Raw genomic sequence first — 20,373 nt, forward strand, 5'->3', positions numbered from 1 at the left:
AAGTGAATTAGCCATGTTGATAAAACTCCACTTCTAGGGTTTACTGTAAAAGTGTAGCATCTATTAAATAAGGGTTGCCAGGTCAAACAAACCTCACCCAGGAGCACTTATTTTAGTGTTAACAACTGATTCAATCTCACAAGTGTGGTCTCTGTTCTTTCAAGGTCACGAATACTAATAACATTTTGTTTCGTAAATGTAAAGACACTAAATATCTGCCAAAAAGCTTAAAAAAGTTTTTTTGACCTTTCAGAAGGACCAAACAAAAAGCTGTGAGAATCAAAAGGTAAATTTTCTTAAAATAAAACACCGCTTACTCGATATTGAATCAGTAGCCTCAGCACACCACGAGGTGAATTTCGTTTACCTTTTTATCTGCCAATTATCTTCCAATACTTCGTTATAACTTCGTGGTTCCTCTTATTTCGTTTCTGGTTCCGATTGGTTCCAAAGTTCATCAAAAAAAAAAGAATGGGTAATCAAACTTGATCAGGATAAGTGCTGATTGGTTACAAACACTGTGTCCTAAATCACTCACTCGTTCACTACGCCCTACTCACTATATAGGGACTTACAATATAGGACTATATAGTGAGCTCATTAATCAAACGATAACATTTCTTTGCCGTGGCCTTTTATTTCTCCCCCCTTCTTTGCCTGACAGCACTATTTTTCATGATGCACTGTGAGATAATTTGAGTCCACTACAGTGGTGCTTGAAAGTTTGTGAACCCTTTAGAATTGTCTATTTTTCTGCATAAATATGACCTAAAACATCATCGATTTTCACACAAGTCCTAAAAGTAGATAAAGAGAACCCAGTTAAACAAATGATCCATTATTACATATCTGTGAGTGGCAAAAGTATGTGAACCTCTAAGATTAGCAGTTAATTTGAAGGTGAAATTAGAGTCAGGTGTTTTCAATCAATGGGACGACAATCAGGTGTGAGTGGGCACCCTGTTTTATTTAAAGAACAGGGATCTATCAAAGTCTGATCTTCACAACACATGTTTGTGGAAGTGCATCATGGCACGAACAAAGGAGATCTCTGAGGACCTCAGAAAAAGTGTTGTTGATGCTCATCAGGCTGGAAAAGGTTACAAAACCATCTCTAAAGAGTTTGGACTCCACCAATCCACAGTCAGACAGATTGTGTACAAATGGAGGAAATTCAAGACCATTGTTACCCTCCCCAGGAGTGGTCGACCAACAAAGATCACTCCAAGAGCGAGGCGTGCAATAGTCGGCGAGGTCACAAAGGACCCCAGGATAATTTCTAAGCAACTGAAGGCCTCTCTCACATTGGCTAATGTTCATGAGTCCACCATCAGGAGAACACTGAACAACAATGGTGTGCATGGCAGGGTTGCAAGGAGAAAGCCACTGCTCTCCAAAAAGAACATTGCTGCTCATCTGCAGTTTGCTAAAGATCACATGGACAAGCCAGAAGGCTATTGGAAAAATGTTTTGTGGACAGATGAGACCAAAATAGAACTTTTTGGTTTAAATGATAAGCGTTATGTTTGGAGAAAGGAAAACACTGCATTCCAGCATAAGAACCTTATCCCATCTGTGAAACATGGTGGTGGTAGTATCATGGTTTGGACCTGTTTTGCTGCATCTGGGCCAGGACGGCTTGCCATCATTGATGGAACAATGAATTCTGAATTATACCAGCAAATTCTAAAGGAAAATGTCAGGACATCTGTCCATGAACTGAATCTCAAGAGAAGGTGGGTCATGCAGCAAGACAACAACCCTAAGCACACAAGTCGTTCTACCAAAGAATGGTTAAAGAAGAATAAAGTTAATGTTTTGGAATGGCCAAGTCAAAGTCCTGACCTTAATCCAATCGAAATGTTGTGGAAGGACCTGAAGCGAGCAGTTCATGTGAGGAAACCCACCAACATCCCAGAGTTGAAGCTGTTCTGTACAGAGTAACGGGCTAAAATTGAAAGCAAAGGTTCACATACTTTTGCCACTCACAGATATGTAATATTGGATCATTTTCCTCAATAAATGACCAAGTATAATATTTTGCCTCATTTGTTTAACTGGGTTCTCTATCTACTTTTAGGACTTGTCTGAAAATCTGATGTTTTAGGTCATATTTATGCAGAAATATAGAACATTCTAAAGGGTTCACAAACTTTCAAGCACCACTGTGTACATAGGGTGTAATAATGCTCAGTATACATTCGGACAGCGCTACAAAATGGCGGCCTGACTATATAGTCCACTATGTAGTGAGTAGGGAGTGATTTGGGACACCATTTGCACCAAAAATGATTTTGATCTTTGTGGTGATGTTGATCAGATGACTCAAAATGTTGGAGGTTCTATTTGAGACTAATACCCGTCCATCCTGAAAGTTTCATGAAGACTGGTCCAGCCGTTTTCCCGTAATATTGCTAACAAACAAAAACAAAAAAACCCCACCGAAAACAAAACCTCGCCCCCTGGTGGACTCCGTCCCGGGCGAGCCAATAACAGCATTCCAGGCTAGAAGTCAGTTTTCCAAAGGGAATTTCTCAGCCAGTTAAATATACTTTACTGCAGCCCTAGCTGAGTTTTTTTTTTTTTTTAAATCAAATCACTTACTGCACCTTTAAACTATCACACTTGATCTATGGTTTATACAGAAAATGCTCTGTCCCAGTCTGGTGGAAGGAATTGTGGGATATGTAGTCAAAGCTCAACAACGACACACACACACAGCCTTACTGTAAAATCTCAGGTACTTTATTGCTTGTGTGCTTTTGTCACAAGTTTTCAGTTCTACACAAGCTCAATCATTTCCCCGTACTCACTGTTTATATAGTGTGCATGAGTTTCTGTACGCGTGTGTTAATCTAATCAGCAGAAAGAGCTCACCGAGAGGGAGAGGACACACTTTCTCTCTCACTCTCCCTCACACACACTCACACACTCTCCCCCACCCAATTCACCATTCAAATAAAAAGTCTAAATCACAACAACAAGGGAAACATACAATTCATACATGTGATGGGTAACAACATACACCGGCTTTAGTGATACCATAACTTCAGTAACCTTACTGTTGGAGAACCGAAAAGAGAGAAAAAAAAAAGGTCTGAAGCTCCGAGAGAGAGATGGAATAGAAAGAAAATCCAGAGAGGCTCCATGTTTTTGTATTTTAGATCTAGATATCTATCTGTGTCTACACTGGAATTATTATACAATTTACAAAATCAAGATTTTATCCTCTTGGGTAATTCCTAGTACGCGATATAAGCTATTCGTTTGATGTTAATAGTATTCTAAAGCATCGCTCTACAGACTGAAACTCTTAAAATCCAGGTTTTATTATTAGATCGTGTTCTAAGATCACAAGCACACGTGTATGCTTTGTATCCTTGATCGTTCTTATAGACGGAGCGTAATATTCAGGTTTGCGAACAGTGACGGCGGGGGGGGCGGAGCGCTGCAGATAGAATACTGTGAAAACGCTTAAAGCCTAACGACTGATTTATTCTAGTGGAATAAACAACTCCATTTTCTTATCGTTAATAATATTAACAGCAGGCCCCTCTGGATTTGTCTGTTTTTAAAACCCCGCTCTTTTACCGCATGCACCCGTCATACTGTCCGTCCTCGTCCTTCTCAGTGTGTCCTCGTTTCTGCCTGCTGGATCTTTTATAGACTGAATAAATACATTTTCTGAGACAGGATCAGAGAGAGAGAGAGAGAGAGAGAGAGAGAGAGAGAGAGAGGGGAAGAGATATATATATATATGGGGAGGGAGGGCGAGAGAGAGAGAGAGACAGGCCTGTTTTAGGATGCAGATTAAAAAGCCTGGTTGTTATGACGACTCTGCAGTGACCTGGACATGTGCACTCGTCTCCGTTGTCTCGCGTGTGCTCGTCGCTGTAATGACTGGAGTCTCTACGGGTGCCTCGGTCACAGCAGCGGGGTTCGGCGTAGTGTCCAGGATGAGCGCCGGTGTCTGATTGGGTGTCAGGGATGAGGTTGCCATGGGGACGACGGGTGGAACGAGGTCGGAGGGAAGGGACATGCTAGGCATCGTGGGTAGAGTAGAGGGAAGTGTGGAGGGCAAAACGCCAGGCATGCCGGGAATCGGGGTCATGCCGGGCAGGTTGAGAGGAGGGAGGGTGGCGAGAGGAGGCAGAGACGGCAAACCTGCAGAAAACACAAACCTCAGGTCCAGATTGATGTACCAAGGATGAGGACATACAAGACAAAACGGCATGTTTTCCCCAGACAGACAGACAGACTTTTCCAAGCTGCTTCTCTAATGTAGGAACTGAAGTGTGTGTGTGCATTTACACACGGTTTCATGGTAACCTCTAGCTGCTTGAGGTGGGGAAAGCTGGTGCTCATCCATTTTGAATCAAACAGACAATAGAAAAATTTACACCTATGCTTTTTTTTTTTTTTAATTAAAATGATCACTTGTGCCTCCCCCCCCGTAAAAATTCAGCCGCCACCCTTCAAATAAAAAGTGCCATTTTTGTCCAACTGAAATTAATAAGCGTTTCCCCTACCATTATATAAGGGGTGCCACCCCAAACGGGAACCCGCCCACTCGCACCATTAAAAAGGGACAAGAGAGGAAAAACCCACAAAAACAGGAGAAGATGCAGGCACTAGGACCATGCGGAAAGAGCGCCTGCTCAAAAACAGCAGAGATGCAGGCACTAGGACCATGCGGAAACATACCACCCCCACGCAAGCTGCTGGTTCCCCATTTACTTCGCTCTTCTCTCGTGTGCTCAAAAATGATTCGATTCAAACAGCTAGCAATGTCAGAAACCCCCCCAAGCAGCAAAAGATGGAGGACATGATTCCTCCCCCCCAAAAAAAGCGAGCGATGTCTCCAGACACTCATTAAATTAGCCAACGTTATGTTTCAAATATTCTTAGCGCAATAATCTCGGAATATGACCTCACTTTGTAAAAACAAGTGAGCTAGCCAGAGTAAATGACTTTTTTTTTTTTACATAATTTCAAACGAGCAGTCAGTCGACTACTGAACTTCACCTGGACACACGAATCGGAGCAGTGCTGAGCAGCGGAGCGACAACATTACAGGAACAACAAGCAAGCCATCTGACTAATTAGAACAATAACTCAATTAGAACTTCAAAATGGTTCATATGAACCATTTATATCGCTACTTGTTTAAAAAAAAAAAAAAAATTCTATTATAAAAACTGTTCCAAAAATAAACATGAAGACTTAAATACAACTCATTTAAAGAGGAACTGAAGTCGTTTTTAAACTTGCTTCATTTCTTAACGTGTTATTCAATGATGTTTTCGGTTTTAGTAACCTTATATCGTGACTCGTATTGGCAATTAAATATTATACTTATCGGTCTATTCGGTTTTTAGCCGTGTTGAATTTAGTGCGTTTGGTCCACGGCGGGCGTCGCTTATCCGTGCGATCTTCACGAGACTTGTGCGAGACTTCGAAACGTGAAGTGTCAGCGCCGCCATTTTGAAAACTGTTTCCCCAAACGAAGTATTGCACAAAAATGAGTTTAAATGACGATTACTGCCTACTTTTTTTTCCAAGCTTTCCTGATTGCTATCAAAACAAACAAAACTTCCGGCTTGATTACATCAGCATTCGAAAGAGGGCGCGTGCGTCTTTTGACGACGTTGGTCACTTTGATTTCCGCTGTACGTTTTACTTCCGTCCTACGATGTCTCGCACAGGTCTCAACGAATCTTGTTTACGGCCGTTGCTTTGACATATGGACTGATATATTACAGAGCGCATTTCAAACACTAAACTTGCTATAGCGGCGACAAAATAGCGATCAAAAACGCATTCCGATATTTAATAAATCTGAGATAAATAGAATTATCATTTAAAAAAAAAAAAAAAAAATTCCTTCAGTTCTCCTTTAACCGTTTGTTCAGGTCCAAATGCTCTGTAACGCGCAGGGGTCCTGCAGGGGACCATCCTCACCCTTTTTAAAAATCCCTAACCTATAGTTAACTGATGCTTACTCGTATATATCGGATTTTATATTTTTGACATTATCGAGTGCAAATCACATCATTCTCCATTCCATCCCCCGAACACAAATCAAGAGCGCTGCGTTGGCGCATTTTTCAATGCTTTAGTTTGAACGATTGCCAACAAAAGGAGGAAGGGGGCGTGGCTTCCAGATAGTGTCCAATAATAACCCAGTCATATGACAACTCTCATATTACGCTGTTTTTTTTGGTGGGGAAAACAAGTTTTGGAGTGATGACCCGTAGCAGCGTACCTCGTATGAAAAACAAAAAGGTTTAGTGGAAACAGAAGCGAGTGATGTGCTGTGTGTACCTGTGGTGGAAGCAGGAAGGCCGGGGATTCCCATTAACGAGACTCCGCTGAGGTCTGGGAGGGGGAGGTTCAGGTTGGGGAGGTTCGGCAGGCTGGGCAGCGGGGGAAGGCCAGCAGGTAACGGCATTAACCCTGAAACAGAGCCATGGTTAACGTTCATTTAATTATGGCCAAGCCCACTGCAACTCAAAACACACAACAGTTTTTAAAAAAAAAAAAAAAAAAAATCCCCACTGTTACATGTGCGTTGTTGTAGACAAGAGTTCCGAAAACCACAAAATGCCTTCAGTGTTAACATACAGCAACAAAACGCGATTAAGCCACGCCTTCTCTGCCAGTGCATTATTAACGGTAAGACGTCCTATAGAGTATTCCGTCTGATTCTGAGGAACAGGAGATTCAGCACTCATGACTCAGAATATGAGAATCAGTACCACATAACTAACTCGATATCAATACCAAGATATGAATACTGACCATCAGAGTCTGATTACATGTTCCAGGGTTTCCCATACATAGACCATTGTGTTGCACAGCGCCACACAATGGATTCCTATCGCCACACAATCAGACTTGCGATTTAAGGAAAAAAAAAAAAAAAATTTCCGTTGCGTATTGTTCTGTTCATTCATAGTGCTCTTTCTTCTCGTTCACGCGCACACACACACACGGAGAGGCGTGTCCACAGGCCTGCCGGTGCGCATATACCCGGACTGCAGGTAGGCCTGTTAGGCTAATTAAAAATAACGCAGCCTTCCCGATTCGCCTTCCGACCCCTTATTTTAAAAGGTAGCCTACGTCGTGCTCGTGATGAGCTTTATCACAGCCTTCCTGGCTTACAGGAAACGGACATCCCCGAGTCAGGCTGTAAACCAATTTTGATGCATACAGTAGCAGCTTGACGCGAGGAACCGGCCTTATTGCATTATCCCGTTTATCCCGCTTCAGCATTCATGCAAGTTATTAATAATGGCTTGACATTCACAATAAGGATTCCCACTAGCCTAAATAAAATGTTATACTTGCAGGGATGCCTAGTTGATGCTATCTGAAGCATAAAATATGAATATTTTAAGAAACATCTTTATGAGCTTTATTGGCGAAGTAGAATTGCGAGTGGGATTTCTCAGCTATGAATAGGGTAAGCACAGAAATTCAGTATTCCTTTGTATATTTTTTTGATGTAGTGGAAATTTTTAGTGCTTTGATGAAGAAACTGTACTTTATCCATAGATTAAAACAGACCTCAGGAATAGGCTCCATGGGGAACACCTGGCAGCCTGCTTACGAATCTCCATAAATGGTCCCGAACCCAATGACTTCCCTTACGATAGGGCACTGGAGGTTTTTTTCAGGAAGCCACGCAGAATTAAATGTTCTGATAGGGCATGCAGGCTTTGCACCAATTAGGGTAATGCTTTTCATTATTGTTAGTTGCCTTGGTGTTACCTTAAGTGGTTTCTTACATCCAATTATGATATTTTATTTTATTATTATTTTGTTGTTACATTATACTATTTATTTCATTTTAGTATTGGTTGAGTTCAATATTTAAAATAAAAACCTCCAGCTTGTTTTTTTTTGCAATTTATTCTTTGAATGTCAACTAAAGAATGATTGAAAGATCGCCACCAAAAAGGCAAAAAACTAAACTTTAACTTCAGTTCCCAAGAAAAATAAATTTTTTTGCATTAAATTAAGGTAATGATTCTTGCATACAAATACACTAATGATCTTTATGCCTTCATTTCCATTATCTTGTTCAATACATAAGTATAACTAGCATGGCTATTCCTACTGAGATTGCATAATGTAAACCGATCCAAGTTCCTCCTTCTTCTGGCTGCTCCTAATTAAGGGTCGCCACAGCGGATCTTTCATCTCCGTTGCTCCCCGTCTTCCGCATCCTTCTCTACCACTTTCATGTCCTCTCTCACCACATCCATTTGGCCTTCCTCGTTTTCGTGTGCCTGGCAGCTCCATCCTCAACATTCTCCTTCAAGCATGTCTTCTCAGTCTCATCTCTCTTAGCTTCATTCCCAAACTCTCCACATGTGCTGTCTGTCCCTCTGATGTGCTCGTTCCTTATCCTGTCCGACCTCCCATCGCAAACCTTATCATCCGCAACTCCGCCACCTCCAACTTTGCCTCATGTCTCTTATTAATTAGCGAATTATGGGCCGTGAAACACCATGTTAACGTACGAGTGAGGAGGCGTAGAACAGACAACCTGTCCCCGAAACCGCTCCCTACTCACTATATAGAGGACGCCATTTTGTAGTGCTGTACAAATAAACTTAAAGTATCAAGTTTATTTGTATAGCGCTTTTAACAATAAACATTGTCGCAAAGCAGCTTTACAGAATTTGAACGACTTAAAACATGAGCTAATTTTATCCCCAATGAGCAAGCCTGTGGCGACGGTGGCAAGGAAAAACTCCCTCAGACGACATGAGGGAGAAACCTCGAGAGGAACCAGACTCAAAAGGGAACCCATCCTCATCTGGGCAACAACAGACAACATGACTATAACATTAACAGTCCTGACATAAAGTCAGCTTCGTTGATGCTATAAACCCCCCACTGACAGAAACCTGAGCGCAAAACCACCCACGACAACTGCAATCCCAAAGTCAGCAAGTCAACCGCAGCCCCCAAAGCACCACTGCAAGAGTCCAGAGCGTCCTCCAGGCGCGACCTCCAACTGTCCACATGGGGCCGCCCTCTACAGGAGCGATGCGATGAGACTCCAACCAGACACAGGGCACCAGGATGGATCAGGCAGGTCAGCGTCTCGATCCCAGGACCGACATGTAACTCAGAGGGACAGATTTGTGGGGGAGGGTATCCCACAAAGTAATGTACGACCGACGGTCACTAACCAAAGCAATATATCCTATCATGCATTGCGGTCGTGCTGAAAGAAATCAAAGTCTCAAATGTGATTTAATAAAAGGCAGCGTCAAAGAAGAAAGTATTCAGCCTTGATTTAAAAGAACTGAAAGCTGCAGGTGCTTTGTATTGATTAATGTGGGAAATGCGCTCAGTAGAATATGGATTTATCACAAAAACGCATGCATGTATTTATTATTTTAAAAACCCACCAGCCGACTGATCCGGCACGTTTTAATTGTGCGACGGTAATGACGTAAATACCAGCGGGACAGGGTCGTGTCCGAAAGCGTTTTTTTCCCCCATTTTACCAATGAGCTCACTATATAGTCCTCTATACAGTAATTCCCTATATAGGGAGTAGTGAACGAGTGAGCGATTTCCAACACGGCATGTGTTGTGTGTGTGTTTTTTTTACCTGGTAGCGTAGTGGCAGGGTTGACTGAGGGCAGAGTGCCCACGGCTGGTGTGACCTGAGTGGGCAGCAGAGGGACTGTGGGCACACCTGAAACACCACCACAACGATGACGACATTAGGGATGTAACCAAATGCAGAAATGAACACGGTGGTGCACTACTTGGCAGAAAAGGAGGAGGGAGGAAACCACACCTGTCTGAAGCTCACTGGGCACAGTGGGAGGAGCTGAACTGATTGACAGCCCAGACAGGCTATCCTCAAGTCCAGTGGGGGCAGGCAGTGTAACAGGAGGCGGGGTTACCGCAGAGAGCTGAACCTGAGATCCAACACAGACAAGGAACAGATCAGAAATATTACAAGTGTGCTCTCTCTCTCTCTCACACACACACACACACACACACACTTCTGCTGGGCCAGTGATGTGACTTTACTGTACACAGAACCATGTTGCTTTGAAATAAATAAATAAATAAAATGGCACATGAGAAATGAAGGTTGAACCTCAGTGAAGCCGTCCTTCAGCGGGCTCGCCGGCGCACTGGGAGGGTGTGTGGGGAAGCTGATCTTCTTCCCCTCCTCGAACGGTCGAGTGGGAATCCTGTGCAGGTAACCGTATCCAATACCACAGCCCAGACTGAGAGGGGGAAAATAAAATTAAATAAATAAAATGATGTCATTGCATAGCTAGTGTCTCAGACTGTGAAAGGAAACCAGGCTTATTTTATTACTTTCATACAAGGAAGAATTATTACACGCTGCGGACAAAATCATGTGGCCACCTGACCATCACACCCACGTGTTTCTTCCCCAAACTGTTGCCGGAAAGCTAAACGCATACAACGTCTTTGTACACGAGAGCTTCACTGGAGCCAAGAGACCCAAACCCGTTCCAGCATGACAATGCTCCTGCGCACAAAGCAAACTCCATGAAGGCTGGAGTGGAAGAACTCGAGTGTCCTGCACAGAGCTCTGACTGAACGAAAACACACTGACTCCACCCACTGCCTGATCTTCCAGCTGAATGAACACAAATCCATACAGCCAAGCCTTAATATCGAGTGGAAAGCCTTTCCAGAAGAGTGGAGCAGCAAAGCAGGACTAAAGCTGGATGTGCACATACAGTACGGTCGTGTGGAAAAAAAAAAAGTACATCCCATGGGAACTGTAGACTTCAACATTTAAATAAGCAAGCATCTCACCCTCACCGATACAATACCTACAGATAAAGGCAATACACTCCAACAAACGGCATAACATTTGTTATTCTGTAGTTGTTCATCAAAGTAAGTGCACCCAGATATTCAAGTCCATAAAATTAGACCCAGATGTTCCAGATTGGGTGGCACGGTGGTGTAGTGGTTAGCGCTGTCGCCTCACAGCAAGAAGGTCCGGGTTCGAGCCCCGTGGCCGGCGAGGGCCTTTCTGTGCGGAGTTTGCATGTTCTCCCCGTGTCCGCGTGGGTTTCCTCCGGGTGCTCCGGTTTCCCCCACAGTCCAAAGACATGCAGGTTAGGTTAACTGGTGACTCTAAATTGACCGTAGGTGTGAATGTGAATGGTTGTCCGTGTCTATGTGTCAGCCCTGTGATGACCTGGCGACTTGTCCAGGGTGTACCCCGCCTCTCACCTACAGTCAGCTGGGATAGGCTCCAGCTTGCCTGCAACCCTGTAGAACAGGATAAAGCGGCTAGAGATAATGAGATGTTCCAGATTAGAACCTCCTGCAGGTAGAGGTGCAAGTGGAACCCGTCTTCTTTAAAAATGACATCTAGGGTCTATACGGGAGTGAATGCTGGAGAGTCACCAAGTTGGACATTGAAACACCATCCAGTTTCCACTGTGGGTGTCTCAGGAGGATAAACAGAATATTTTGGCCCAACAAAGACAGCTCAGCCAGGCCACTTGCATAGTCAGTGAAATACAGCACAGACGACTTCGATGGCTAGGACATGTGCTGAGGACGCCACAGACAAGCACTGCGAAGGTTGGACTGCGATGGACCCTGCAAGGCAAGAGACCAAAGGGCAGGCCAAGGAACACCCAGCAAAGGACAGTCAAAGCAGAACTTAAGCAAACTGGGATCACCTGGAGCGAGGCTGAGACCAAGGCCTTACTCCAGGTGATCCCAGACTGTTTGACACTAAAGAAACCTCCAAGACCCCCAAAATTTCATGACTGGATCTGCAGGTACTGCATGTCTTGCATCTACAACCAGAAAGAGGTTGACCTGCCAGGAAAAAGCCTTTGCTGTCCAAAAGCATCATTAAAGCAAGACTACAGTTTGCCAATGAACATGCAGGCAAACACCAGGCCTTGTGGTAGAACATGCTCTAGACAGATGAAGCAAAGATTGAGTTGTTTGGTCACAGTAAGAGTACACACACACGTGGTGCAGACCAAAAGACGGCTTTTCAGGAGAAGAACCACTTCATACCAACTGTGAAGCACCATGGTGGAGGAAAGTTTATGGTTTCAGCCTCACTCCAGGTCTCAGCTGGGACCGTGCCAGATGGAGGGATCTTGTGGAGACCTTATGCTCCTGTGGGAGCGAAGAGGATAAGTCCGTCAGTCTAGGGTCTAGTGTTCCCTTTGCTATCGAAGTGTATGGTGTGCCATCACGCCAAGATCTAAAAGCACCCTCAAAGGACCTTAGGAAAACCAACATTGTAGATGTCTATGAACTTGGTACAGGATTTAAAAAGATCTCTAAATTACTAGAAATAAGTGTCATTTCACTGTAAGGAAAATCATCTACAAGTGGCATGGATTTCAACCAGCTGCCAATTTGACCAGAACTGGAAGTAGATTCAGCCCACAAGCAGACTGACGCTAAAGAAACCTCCAAGACCCCCAAAATTTCATGACTGGATCTGCAGGTACTGCATGTCTTGCATCTACAACCAGAAAGAGGTTGGACAAATTTAACTTGCCTTTGCCGTCCAAAAGCAAGACTACAGTTTGCCAATGAACATGCAGGCAAACACCAGGCCTTGTGGTAGAACGTGCTCTAGACAGATGAAGCAAAGATTGGAGTTGTTTGGTCACAGTAAGAGCACACACGTGGCGCAGACCAAAGATGGCTTTTCAGGAGAAGAACCTCATTCCAACTGAAGCACCATGGTGGAGGAAAGGCTATGGTTTGGGGTTGATTCACTGCCTCAGGGAACGGCAAGTGTGCGTTCACTGATTCAACTATGAATCCTGAAGCACATCAAAGAGTGCTTGAAGATAACGAAGTTGAACCAGAGGTGGACTTTTCAACAAGATAAGCAAATCCACCAAGGAGCGGCACAAAAAGACGAAACGGAACGGCCGAGTCAAAGCGTGGATTCGAACCCTGTTGAAATGTTCTGGGGAGATTTGAAAAGAGCAGGACATGCAAGAAAACCCTCAAACATCTTGCAACTGAAGGACTCTTGCATGGAAGAGCGATCAAAAATTTCAAGCCAATATCAGAGACTAGTGGACAAAACACCTACAAGAAGTTATTTCTGTTAAGACTAGTAGGGCCAATGACTTTCCACGATCGCGGAAAACGGATGGAAATTACGGAATTTTTATAGTGAAACGGATTTTTGACCACCGCAGACAGCGTCACAGACAAGAGGGCTCTGATTAGTCCACTCTACATCCGCTGTACACGCACTTCCGCTTCCCTACTTTCCTGGTTTGGTTTGTTTTCACGACCGCCATTTTTAAAAAACACAAGCGAAGATGAAGCAGCACAAAGAGCGGTTGATCGAGGAAGTATGTACATCTATACGACTCCAGTTCTAGTCATTATAAGGACATCTAGGTAAACAGTATCATAGATAAACACTCCACTAACCACACCCACCAACTACTCCGAGCGATTTCGCGCCCCCTTGCGTTGTGGCGGTGAATAACATCGCGCACGCCTATTACTCCCCGCTCAACGATAAATTACAACTGTCTGCGAAAAGCTATCTGCGAAAGCCTTATCGCAAGAGCATGCAGAGGCCTTTAGTGCCACAGAAGGCTTCTGCGTAACTGCCGCTAACGCCCAAGCAGGCATGCCTTTCCGGTCAAGGCAGCCTTGTCGGTGATTGTGATTGGCTTGTGGCACACCTAGCCAGCCAATGAGCTGCTCGTTTACAGATTCGCTCCCCGTGTCGCAACCAGAATGGCGACCGCGAAAAAGAAACGAATGCTCTGGTGGCCAAGGACGCCATATGGTTGCCAGTGGCGAGTGTGGATGTTGAGCGCTCCTTTTCCGTGTATAAACATCTAAATGACAGAAGATTCAGTCTCACGGAGATCAACACTAAACAACTTATGATGCTCCATCATAACGACGATACCGAGCAGCGTTTCTAGGTCCTCAGAGCGCTCAGTGACTGATCTGCAAGGAATATTCAGGACTGTCCTTACAATCCAAGTTAAACTATTCTAGTCTGTTCTGTGTTTTGTTAGGAAACGGTTTCATGAGTTTGTTGTGTACTAGAAAAAGATGGATATAGAGTCATTTTTAAACAGTCAGTTACGAGTAGTCATTACAGGCTCAGTAAGTATTACTGAATATTAATTTATCAGTACTCTCAGATTATACATGCTATTATATTGCATATATATTGTATATGAAAAGGGTTTTTAGTTAACGGTGATCCTAGTTTCTTGATTTATCTGTTATCAGTAGGCCAAGTAAAGTATTTTGAGTCGCCTCAATCTGTGATCCCACTTTTACATTTTTTTTTTTATTAATGCAATTTATCAGCCTACTGTCAGTGTAATTGTTTTATTTTATATATTTTTTAATGAATGACTTCATCATGCAAGGGACCATTTGTGTTTAGAGATGCAATACTTTGAAACCCAAGTAAAATTATGCCAGCCAGAATTACTAAATTGGAGCCAAACAGAACAATTTTGAACTGAAATCGTGAAACGGGATTTTTCATTGTCCGAAGCGGAAAAAGCCAGATTTTGAAAAGGAAAATCATTGGCTCTAGACTAGCTTCTGAAGGCAAGGGTAGGTGGACTTACTTTCACTACAGAAGAATACTACATCTACTGTTTTTGTTGAAGAAACGATTCTACTTTCCTTCTTGTTTTGTTCGAGTGGGTGCTGGATGCAAAGGGTGAAACGACTGCTTGTTGGGGGGGGGAAAAAAAAAAAAAAAAAAAAAATTTTCTCCATGGGACGTACTCCCCCCACGTGACGATGGCAGTGATGGTCAGGTGTCTAGAAACCTTTGACCATACAGCGTACACAGATCTCGATGCAGTTAAGGTTCCTGGGTGGAAAATGGTTCAAGAAAAGGTACAGCATGTCCAGAACAGGTGATGAAATCCAACACTGTACTGCTGAACAGAAGTATTAAATGTGGATTTAAAAAAAAAAAAAAGTTCAGCATGTGTTACTTGATAAAGGAACATCTGAAATCTAACACCTTGGTGTAAATTATATTACACAATCCAAAATGGATCGAGGAAATCTGAAGTCCATTTCGCTGCAGTTCATCAGATCCACTTCCTCCAGCAGGTGATATCGGAGGCATCCGGTTACTAAACGCAGCCTGCAAGACGTGTCGATGTAAAGCCAGGAACTGTACACCGTGCTGTGATGGACAGATTTACACTTCCGTCTCAGACATCCTGTTTCTATTTGTACTGTACACACACTTCACTATTGTGCAATCTTTACAACCTCTACATTTATTACTCACTACTGATGCCTCACACACATTCATTCTCACACACACACACACCTGCCCTCTCCGCCCCAGGCGCTGTTGGGGGTTATGACGACTTCTCTGCAGCTGTCCGTGTCTGTGTTATAAACGTACAGCTTCAGTCCTTTACCCTCATGGGTCTCTATCAACGAGAACAAGTCCTCAGACTGAGGAGAGAGAACACACACACACACGAATTCATAATACACACCAAACATCAGCTATGCAGAGCAATAAGTAGCTTCAGTGTTACAAACTGACATTTCTAACTCATACATACTCCTATAGTGTGCATCTTATTCCACCCACATTCACTGGATATGAGCAATCGCATGCTCCGATTGGCTACTCTACTACTAGGATATCAGCTCATAGACCACAAGTAGAGAAAAACAAAATGGCAGAGCGTGTTGCTGAACCAACCGAGGACTAAATAAATTTAAAAAAAAAAAAAAAAAAAAAAAACTACCTGAAACACAACCCCCCCCCCCCCCCCAAAAAAGGAACGAAATATGGAATGAAAAGTATTTGATGGTAAGAATGCATCTCTTTTTTTTTTTTTTCTATTTTATCATCATCGCATTTTTCACAAATTGCTCCTGTCATTTCACCGGTTTGTTTGCATTCTTCAAGTATTAACATTTGCTTTTTTTTTTTTTTAGACTGGTTCAAAAGCTTAAAGCAGTTTGAAAGTTACAGAACTGAAAACGTCCAAGAAAGAATTAAATAATGTCTAAAGCTATTCTATACCTCGGCACGACAGCAAGACAACGCTTTCTACAAAAAAAGTCAACTCGTGCCGCCATCGATAGGTCAAGTCATCCGCCTAAGCAGAAATGATCGTTGGACGTTTTGGTGTATATGAGTGATTCCACGCTTATGGGTACTGAAATGGGGACATGAACTTATTCACCTAAAACCATTTCTTTTTTTACCATCAGGTCACAAAACATGTAATCTTTAATGAATGATATGTTAAAAGATAACTTTAATTTTCTGAGATGTAATAAAAACATTTATATGCCAAAGTCAAGCCTATGAGTTCCAAAATGATGTCTGTTCCATTACTTCTGTTACGATTGTCCATCTCGCGTCTGTTACAAATTAATTACAATCTAGCTATATACCATGTTAATCTTATTGAAAGAATGTGTATGTTTATTCTACTACACATGTTTATTAATTATATTTGCTAAAACATCACCTTCCTATGTTTCAAAAAGTAATTCTACATTGTTAAAATTGAGAATCTATATGTCCACAACACTTCTGTTACGTTCTGACTTTGGCATATAAATGTTTTTATTACATCTCAGAAAATTCAAGTTATCTTTTAACATATCATTCATTAAAGATTACATGTTTTGTGACCTGATGGTAAAAAAAAAATGGTTTTAGGTGAATTTTTAAAAATAAGTTCATGTCCCCATAAGCGTGGAATCACTCATTCATACATATACACACACATACATATATATATACATATATATATATATATATATATATATATATATATATATATATATATATATATATATAAAAAAACACCTCACAATCCAGTGAATATAGATAGAATAAAACAGTTATTCCACTCAATCTCGTTGTACATGGCTCGCCTCATCAACTATCAGCTCATGTATGACTGGATTTCATGGAATACACACACACACACAAATTGGAAAGCAAGATAAAGTCTTATATGAAGGACAGCACATGCAGGCACACACACAGACCTCGTTCATGACCGTGTCTGCCCCGATGATGTAATCGGCATGTGGCCTCAGTCCTGCTATAGCAGCCGGAGAGTTCGGCTCTATTTCCTGAGGAGGAGAGAGAGTGAGACAGATTGTTAGAGAGAGAGGGGGGGGGGGGGGGGGGGGGGAAATCAGGAAATGAGAAAACAGGAAAAGGATGGAGGGAAAATGAGAGAGGAAGGCTGGGAATAAGCATCAAAGATGCAGACGGGGAAAAGACAAAAAAAAAAAAAAAAAGGCAGACAGACAGGGTGGCAAGAAGCAGGCAGAAAGACTGAGTGCGAAACAGACAGACAAAACAGGGTGGGCGAGAGAAACAGAAAGCCAGAACAAGTGAGAGACAGACAGACAGCATGGAAAAGAAAAAGGCAGACAGACTGAGCAAGAGAACAAGAACAAGGCAGGCACAAGAGAGACAGACAGGGCAGTTAAAAGAAGGACCAAAAGTGAGACAGACAGATGGGCAGAGAAGGAATGAGAGAACACACGAGAGAGTTTGAACGAATGCAGTCATCCACTGCTGTCCTGTTAAACCAGTCCGATCACTGAGGTCTACAAAGGCTGCGTCCCAAATCTCACTCAGGGCTGAATAACGTCAGTGCTAAACTTCTGATCCACCCACACACACACACACACACACTTCAGCTGCTCACCAGGACGTGCCACACGTTCTCGTTGGCTCCCTCGAAGCTGCAGAAGCGGATGCTGACCCCCAGGAGCCCCTGACCGCCCCACATGTTACTGGGAGTGACCGTGGCCTCGCGCAGCTCCAGCGTCTTACTGCTGTACACCAGCATCTTCACCGGCTTCTCCACGTTGGCCTTCAGCAGATCCTTCAGCGTATCGTTGTCCTTGTTCTAAAAACAACACCACCACACACAGTCATGAAGTTACAGTAACGCTCCAGTCACTAACACCTCTGCCTACTAAGGATCGTTATTTTTCGGGGGGGGGGGGGGGGGGGGAACCCCGGCGTAAACGCTCCTCGCTGACAGGGTGTTTAATCGAGAGCAGACGTGGCTCTGAGGGCGAGGTTCAGCGCTAACGACTGGAAGATTTGAACTGCCACTGACTCAAAGTTTTTTAACGCTGAAGGATTAACTGTTCCTGGGGTTTAGGAAAGTGATTGATTATTGCGTGTATGCGGTGGTCTAGGAAGTCCTGTAAGGCGTCACTGTGACTGAATTCTGGGGGAAGAAAAAAAAAAAAAAAAAAAAGGCTGAGAAATTCGGCTTTTCTGAAACATTTCAGCTTTAAAGGAACAGTCCACCGTGCTTCCATAATGAAATATGCTCTTATCTGAATTGAGACGAGCTGCTCCGTACCTGTCCGAGCTTTGCGCGACCTCCCAGTCAGTCAGACGCGCTGTCACTCCTGTTAGCAATGTAGCTAGGCTCAGTATGGCCAATGGTATTTTTTGGGGCTGTAGTTAGATGCGACCAAACTCTTCCGCGTTTTTCCTGTTTACATAGGTTTATATGACCAGTGATATGAAACAAGTTCAGTTACACAAATTGAAACGTAGCGATTTTCTATGCTATGGAAAGTCCACACTATAATGACAGGCGTACTAACACTTTCTGCACACTTCAACAGCACATTGATACCTTCACTCCTCTTCGGGCACGGCCAGGTGGGCGAATGCCCTGGTCCGTCCGCCCTGTCTTTTTAAAAAAAAAAAAAAAAAAAAAAAAGGTATAACTCGAGCCCCATGGTAAAATTGGGACTTTGTCATTTTTCCGCATGAGGCCCATGGTAAAACCACACTTCCAGGAGGGGCTGCCGTCTGCCTCCCAAGCCGGCCGAGAGCGCTCCTCGTCGGGCACGGCCAGGCGGGCGAATGCCCTGGTCCATCCGCCCGGTCTTAAAAAAAAAAAAAAAAAAAAAAAAAAAAGGTACAACTCCGAGTGAAGGTATCAATGCGCTGCCGAAGCGCGCAGAAGGTGTTAGTACGCCTGTCATTATAGTGCGGACTTTCCATAGCATAGAAAATCGCTACGTTTCAATTTGTGTAACTGAACTTGTTTCATATCACTGGTCATATAAACCTATGTAAACAGGAAAAACGCGGAAGAGTTTGGTCGCATCTAACTACAGCCCCAAAAAATACCACTGGCCACACTGAGCCTAGCTACATTGCTAACAGGAGTGACAGCGCGTCTGACTGACTGGGAGGTCGCGCAAAGCTCGGAGAGGTACGGAGCAGCTCGTCTCAATTCAGAGAACAACATATTTCATTATGGAAGTACGGTGGACTGTTCCTTTAAGAAACCATAAAAGACATGGGAAGAAATATTTTTAAAATAATAATAATCGTCACGGGGCAAGAACCAGAACCAATTTAACAACGGTAAAAACAGTCAGTCATTCTGACTAAAGACGTCTAAAACCTTACTAGCCGAGCAGTGGCGGCTGGTGAAAAAGTTTTCTTGGTAGTGCTGGTGTGTGCCAATAGATTTCCCTGCCCAGTATGACAATTCCACAATAATAATTTAATTTTCTTCTCAAAATCAGCAGTTTCACAGATAAAGTAAATTAACAATTTACAGCTTTATTAGGCTCCATTTATGCTTTGGAAAGGAACGGTATCAAAAACAATACAATACTCAAGTTATTACAGACACACACACAAATCAACAGTGTGTGTGTGTGTGTGTGTGTGAGAATCACTTTCATCATGTCTCCGCATTGCTAGTTCAGAAGCACCACAAAATTATATGACTGTTTTTAATCGACCTCTTCATTGTGCCTTCTTACAGCAACGCGGTGTCCATCGTCTCGCTGCGCCGCTATGCTAATCCTTCCGAGCACTGCTAGCTTTACGCAGTTTCCCCATGCGAACTCTTGATGCGTTCGGAGAGCTGCTTTAAGGCAGATTCTACCATAACAGAGGCCAGTTAAGTCCCATCTCCTTAAATTGCTGAATTGATTATTTTGATCATTCTATTAAGTTTTTCTAGTAGCATTTGGGGTCTTGGACATTCACAGTAAATTTTAGGACAGTAGTCCTGGTAACTAATTAATAAAAGCCTGACATGACAGACATGCTAAATGACAATAGAAACACATCAGTTTCCATCATCAAAACCTGACAGACAAACTAACGTCTACATCATATTCTGACAGACGCTCTAGATGACAATAGCAACAAAACTGTTTCTTACATTATTAATCTGACAAATTTAGTAATAATATTAAATACCTCATCACTAGAACCAAATAAAATATTGAAATAAAAAAGATAAAATTTATTTTCAAAATTGAAATAATCAACAATAATTGTCAGAACAGTGA

General features: G+C 42.9%; 1 protein-coding gene across 1 annotated transcript in view; it reads right to left on the minus strand.

The window, feature by feature from the left end:
• Positions 1-2,723: 2,723 nt before the first annotated feature.
• The window catches only part of gorasp2 (golgi reassembly stacking protein 2), a 33,784-nt gene continuing 16,134 nt past the window's right edge, over positions 2,724-20,373 (minus strand). The window contains exons 3-10 of the mRNA XM_060920099.1: positions 17,733-17,936; positions 17,059-17,145; positions 15,362-15,492; positions 10,136-10,268; positions 9,827-9,950; positions 9,635-9,721; positions 6,325-6,456; positions 2,724-4,164 (exon numbers count right to left, since the gene is read on the minus strand). Coding sequence (XP_060776082.1) covers positions 3,827-4,164; positions 6,325-6,456; positions 9,635-9,721; positions 9,827-9,950; positions 10,136-10,268; positions 15,362-15,492; positions 17,059-17,145; positions 17,733-17,936 — 1,236 coding nt within the window. The 3' untranslated portion in view covers positions 2,724-3,826. The remainder of the gene's footprint in view (positions 4,165-6,324; positions 6,457-9,634; positions 9,722-9,826; positions 9,951-10,135; positions 10,269-15,361; positions 15,493-17,058; positions 17,146-17,732; positions 17,937-20,373) is intronic.

This window comes from Neoarius graeffei, chromosome 4 (assembly GCF_027579695.1).
Source record: "Neoarius graeffei isolate fNeoGra1 chromosome 4, fNeoGra1.pri, whole genome shotgun sequence".
Lineage (NCBI taxonomy): Eukaryota > Metazoa > Chordata > Actinopteri > Siluriformes > Ariidae > Neoarius > Neoarius graeffei.